The 5,417-nt window shown below is 55.9% G+C and overlaps 1 protein-coding gene across 1 annotated transcript; it reads left to right on the top strand.

Annotated features, from left to right (window-relative positions):
* Nucleotides 1–59: 59 nt before the first annotated feature.
* Nucleotides 60–5,396, top strand: PITX1 (paired like homeodomain 1). Its single transcript, XM_029941906.1, has 3 exons — nucleotides 60–225; nucleotides 2,574–2,806; nucleotides 4,854–5,396. Exons 1-3 carry the CDS (start codon nucleotides 60–62, stop codon nucleotides 5,394–5,396), a joined length of 942 nt encoding a protein of 313 aa, XP_029797766.1.
* The last annotated feature ends 21 nt before the right edge of the window (nucleotides 5,397–5,417 follow it).

The following is a 5,417-nucleotide window of genomic DNA, read 5'->3' as shown; positions in this document are numbered from 1 at the left end:
AGGGCGGCCGGGCGCGCCTGGCCCCGGCCCCTGGAGCGCCCGCCGCGGTCCCCGCCTCCATGGACGCCTTCAAGGGGGGCATGAGCCTGGAGCGGCTGCCGGAGGGACTCCGGCCGCCGCCGCCGCCGCACGACATGGGGCCTGCCTTCCACCTGGCCCGCGCCGCCGACCCCCGCGAGCCGCTCGAGAACTCTGCCAGCGAGTCGTCCGACACGGAGCTGCCAGGTAAGCGCTGCTCCCCGCCAGACGCGCACGGAGCCGAGCCGGGCGCACGGAGCGGGGAGCAAGGGCCCGGCCCCCGCGCAGTGCCGTCAGTCTCCCTCTACGCCCCAGGAGCGTCAGGACTTTTTATTTTCCTGTTCTCGATCTGAGGGTGTACGCGGAAATTTACACGCTTTATAAATCGAAATTCGGTGCTTTACTTCCACCCGGCCCCCACGCGCCCAAGAGACCGGCAGATGCACGAACCTACAATGGGAGGGAAGGTCGAACTGACAGCCCCTCTGGATCAGGAGCAAACAGAACGGGGGGGGGGGGGGGAGGAATGGATTTGCGCAACTGGATGCCCAGGGGCCTCTCAGACCGCAGGAGAGGCGTACCTCGAGAATGGAACGGGGCGGCGGGCGACAGAAAGTGCCCAGAGAGACAGAGATGGGGTAGACACCCCGACAGGCAGTGGGCGACAGATCGCGAGGGAGAAATCGAAGAGAAAGGGTGGCAGGAAAAGTCGGAAAAACAAACTGGGTTAGGGGGACAACTTCAACTAAAAAGAAGACACAGGACAGCGAGGGCGAGCAGGCCGAGGGGCTCGGCCCGGCTCGGGGTAGGACCCGTAATCCAGGGAGCCGGGCCCCACGTGGGCCGCGGGACGCGGCAGCCGCTAGGCCGCCCAGCCAGGGCCCCGACTCGGCTCCGGCGAGTCTCCCTCCGAGCTGCCTTTTTGTCCGAGCTCAAGCTTTTTGCCCCCCCCCCCTCTTCTGGCCGCGAGTTGGGCCAACGGGTGGGCGGTGCGGGCAGTGGCGCTACTAATCCTCGGCCGGTCCCGGCCTCCAGGGTCTCCTTTTGGCTCCCGGGCCCTCGGTGTCCTAACTCGGCGCTGCCGCAGAGCTCCCAGCTCCCCGGGCCGTGGGCGCCTCTGCTGTGTTCATTTCTTAATCCACCGATGAGTGTTTCTCTACGCGTTTTTAATCTCTATTTATTTCTGTTTTGCATCCCTAAGTGACTTTCTTTAAGAGGTTCTGTTCGCTTGACTTAAAAACAATCAACTCTGGATGTAGTTTTGTTTTCAAAAGTTTAAAGTGTGGCCTTTGGTTGGTTTTTACTTTTAAAACCCAGGGAAATATACAGTTATAGGTTGCTTTTTAAAACCAAATCTTTGTGGGTATATTTAACATTTTAGCTGTATTTTTCAATATAGAAAGAATGACTACACTAGGCATATTTCTCTGGAATTTAAAATAGCTACATGCAACATTATTCTTGGGGAAATTTTTAAAAGTCAATCCAAAATGGCACGTTTCTACAGGATTTTTTCAAAATTCATTTGTAGTGGTGTTAGTTTGGTCATTTTAGTTACCTAACTCTCGTGTTGTATTTCCCTGGGATTTAAAAAATTATCTCTAGAAGGGCATTATTGGGAAAGGGTAAAAAAAAAAAAAAAACCTATCTGCAACAGTACATTAAGGTTGGTTTTTTTTTTTTTTGAATCCCAGAAAAATAAATGCCTGTGTCTGCCTGGAGTTTATACACATGCAGCACTGTATTTAGTTAAGGGTGTGTTTGCACGGAGGTATTTGGCTTCTTAATTTGCATTTGCTCTGTGGCCCTATCTGCCTATTTTTAAGAGTCTGTGACCCTTTCTATGGTGTTAGGCACAGAATTGAGTTTATCTGGGCTTCTGTGTTTTGAATTTAATTTTTTTGTTTGTTTGTTTCAATGTGTCTATGACTGAATGTGTTTTGTGTAGCTGCAAAGGCAGAGAGGCTAGAGCCCCAGCTCACCTAGACAGCCTGTCGGTCTGGGCTACCGCCTGAGGGATTTTCTGGGCCTTGGGACTTGAGGCCTGGAGCTAAGGCCGAGAACACAGCTGTGTTGTGCCTGCCCAGTGTGGCTCCCACACAGCCCGGGGGAGAAGAAAGTGGAGGGGCAGCAGGCCACAGCCTAGCTCTTGCTCCCAAAGCTTGGACCCACTAGCTTTGGCTAGAAAGATTCGATCCTAGTTCAGAAAAGCAGACACCCCCAGATTTAGACGCCCAAGAGCCCTCGAGTTGTTATACATTTGCGGGTGACATAGGCAGAGAGGCTTGAGCCTGATCCCAGCTGCAAGGGCAGGACAAGCCCGTCAGGAACTTAGGCCTGTGCCTCCCGTTCCCGGGCTCTTCTCTGGGTCGCTGCCGACCAAAGGTGACTGCGGTGCTCGGGCACTCGGAGGGCTCTTTCCAAGAGGGACAACCCTAGGGCCCCTAGTGGGAGGGAGGTCGGCCCGCGCTGATGGCAGGCGCTTCGGTGGAGCCGGGACGGGGTGCAGAAGGGCAGAAGCCCAAGGTGACTGGGGCCTGTCTCGCCCAATTCAGAGAAGGAGCGCAGCGGGGAAGTCAAGGGGCCGGAGGACAGCAGCGCAGGAGGCGCTGGCTGCGGCGGTACGGAAGACCCGGCCAAGAAAAAGAAGCAGCGGCGGCAGCGCACGCACTTCACAAGCCAGCAGTTGCAGGAGCTGGAGGCCACGTTCCAGAGGAACCGCTACCCCGACATGAGCATGCGGGAGGAGATCGCGGTGTGGACCAACCTCACCGAGCCTCGAGTGAGGGTGAGCGCAGGGTGCGCGCCTGAGGGGACCCCCGAGGAGCGCTGCTGGCTACCCCTGCCGCAGTCCCCGGTCCTCGAAAAGCTTCAGACCCGCGCTCAGACATTGTCTTCTTGGCACCACTCAGATCTGCTCCCTCGCTCCACCGGAGATGATTCCACTTTAGGCCCCGCTGCTGCTAAGCCCGTTGGTGGTTAGGGACCCTCGGCTGCTTCGGCCTCTGGTCCTACCTGACCCTCCGGCTTTCCGGCAGCCTCATCCCTAGATCCGTGGCCCCAGGGGGCTTTCCTCTGCCCTACAGGGCCCAGGGCCCACTGGGATGTTACCACCCTAGACCGCGCAGAGGATTCCCACCGATGGGGACCTCGGGAACTGCGGCTGCCTTCCCCTGAAAACGAAAGGGAAAGGCAGGTCTTGCCTGGCAACCTGGGAGAGGCCTGAAGAGTACCTATGCTTGGGGGTCTCAAAATTCCCTGGGGCGGTGATCCCAGCCACAGCCTGCTTCTCCAGAATCTCAGGATAGTCCCCACCTGACTGCTCTCCAGCCATTCAGGCAGTGCGGAGCTGGCCCCTTTCCCTGATGTCCTTTCCTGTAGGGCTGGGGTCAGGTGAAGGAGGAGCAGCTCTGGTGGCGGGGGGGACCCTCTGGGCGAGCCCCTTTGGAGATGTAAGATCTGTGACCCATGAGCAGACTGCACACTCCCTGTCCTCGCCCTTTGGTTCCTAGTAAAAGCAAGAGAATAGATGTTCTCTTGCTAGAGCAGCAAGAGAATCATTTCTTCTTGGGTGCGCAAATACTTAATCAGGTATTGTGTGCAAGTCCGGAGCCAGCCCAAAGTGCTACCTGGCCTACTGACTCCCCGCTATAACCCAAGCTCTCACCCCTCCCATCAGGCTGGCCAGCCCAGTGGGACCCGAGTGAAGACAGCACTCAGTAATCCTGAACTCACTAATCCTGCCTGGGTTTATGGTGGCAAGAGTGGTGTGGGGGTGGAATCATGCAATGTCAGTGGGGGGGGGGGACTGGAAAAGGCTGAGATGCAGGGGATCTGCAGCCTCACTCAACAAACTCAGCCCAGGGTTGGAGGAGAGCTGAGGAGGGTAGAGGTTATAGGGTGGGAAGGTAGGTGAGGATGGGCAAGGACCACGAGTTGGGAAAGAAGAGGTTCTTACTAAATTTTGTGGGAGAAAGTGGAGGGCAGATTAGAGAGAAACTAGTGAGAGGTGAACGGAAATTAAATATTTGCAGAGAAACATATTTGGCATATATTTAGGCGTTAGGAAAGAAATTAAATATTTAAGGGAGGGCAGAAGGATCAAATGTTTGAGAAAAGTAAAGAATCAACTATTTAAGAAACAGTGACAGTCAGATATTTGGAAAGGTGCAAAAAACTTAAATATTTGAGGAAGAATCAAAAGGATCAAAAATAAGGGATAACGGAGAAAATGGACTGGGGGTGGGGGAAGTAGTTCAGATAGCGGGTGGATCAAATGAAAATAAACGTTTGGGGGAGAAATGAGCATACCAAAGATTCGCTTATTATAAAGGTGGAAACATTATTTGAGGGTTAAAAAAATAAAATGAAGAATGAAGGGAGTCAGAAGAGCCTATATTTCAGGGTACCGAGATACCTTTTGTATTCGAGGGAGAAGAAAACAAATGGAATACTTAGGAGGCAGATTGGAACCGGTTTGGGGGAGAAGACCAGAGATGGACTGGTTGAGAGAGGAAGAAAGCAAACGAATATTTGCTAAAAACCAAAAGGGATCGCGCCGTATTAGGAGGAGAAAATAGATTTGACTGGAAACGGGGGAGAGAGGATCTAGATCAGAAAAGGGAAAAGATGAAGGTTTTCTGGGGAGAGGAAAGGAACCATTAAGGAGAGGTTGCAGGGGCGGAAATCTCGAAGAGAAGAGACGAAATTCAGAGAGAAGGTAGCGGGAGAGAAGGTAGCGGGCGGAGGGCTGGAGAGGGTGGGTGGAGGGAGTGGAGGTGGAGGGGCCTTCCCGCGCTCGGCAGCCCTGACCCTTCTCTTGCCCCCCGCCCCAGGTCTGGTTCAAGAACCGGCGAGCCAAGTGGCGGAAGCGCGAGCGTAACCAGCAGCTGGACCTGTGTAAGGGCGGCTACGTGCCGCAGTTCAGCGGCCTGGTGCAGCCCTACGAGGACGTGTACGCCGCCGGCTACTCCTACAACAACTGGGCCGCCAAGAGCCTGGCGCCGGCGCCGCTCTCCACCAAGAGCTTCACCTTCTTCAACTCCATGAGCCCGCTGTCGTCGCAGTCCATGTTCTCGGCGCCCAGCTCCATCTCCTCCATGACCATGCCGTCGAGCATGGGCCCGGGCGCCGTGCCCGGCATGCCCAACTCGGGCCTCAACAACATCAACAACCTCACCGGCTCCTCGCTTAACTCGGCCATGTCACCGGGCGCCTGCCCGTACGGCACGCCCGCCTCGCCCTACAGCGTCTACCGGGACACGTGCAACTCGAGCCTGGCCAGCCTGCGGCTCAAGTCCAAGCAGCACTCGTCGTTCGGCTACGGCGGGCTGCAGGGCCCGGCGTCGGGCCTCAATGCGTGCCAGTACAACAGCTGACCGCCCCCGCCAGGCCCCGCG

This window comes from Suricata suricatta, chromosome 6 (genome assembly GCF_006229205.1).
Source record: "Suricata suricatta isolate VVHF042 chromosome 6, meerkat_22Aug2017_6uvM2_HiC, whole genome shotgun sequence".
NCBI classification, from domain to species: Eukaryota; Metazoa; Chordata; class Mammalia; order Carnivora; family Herpestidae; genus Suricata; species Suricata suricatta.
Note: the sequence above shows the minus strand (reverse complement) of the source record. Positions and strands in the feature narration are given on the sequence as shown.

Coding starts and splice junctions, on each gene's coding strand:
- PITX1 (XM_029941906.1), top strand. CDS start 60: ATGGACGCCTTCAAGGGGGGCATGAGCCTGGAGCGGCTGCCGGAGGGA. Junction 226..2,573: donor GTCCGACACGGAGCTGCCAG/GTAAGCGCTGCT, acceptor CGCCCAATTCAG/AGAAGGAGCGCAGCGGGGAA. Junction 2,807..4,853: donor TCACCGAGCCTCGAGTGAGG/GTGAGCGCAGGG, acceptor CCCCCGCCCCAG/GTCTGGTTCAAGAACCGGCG.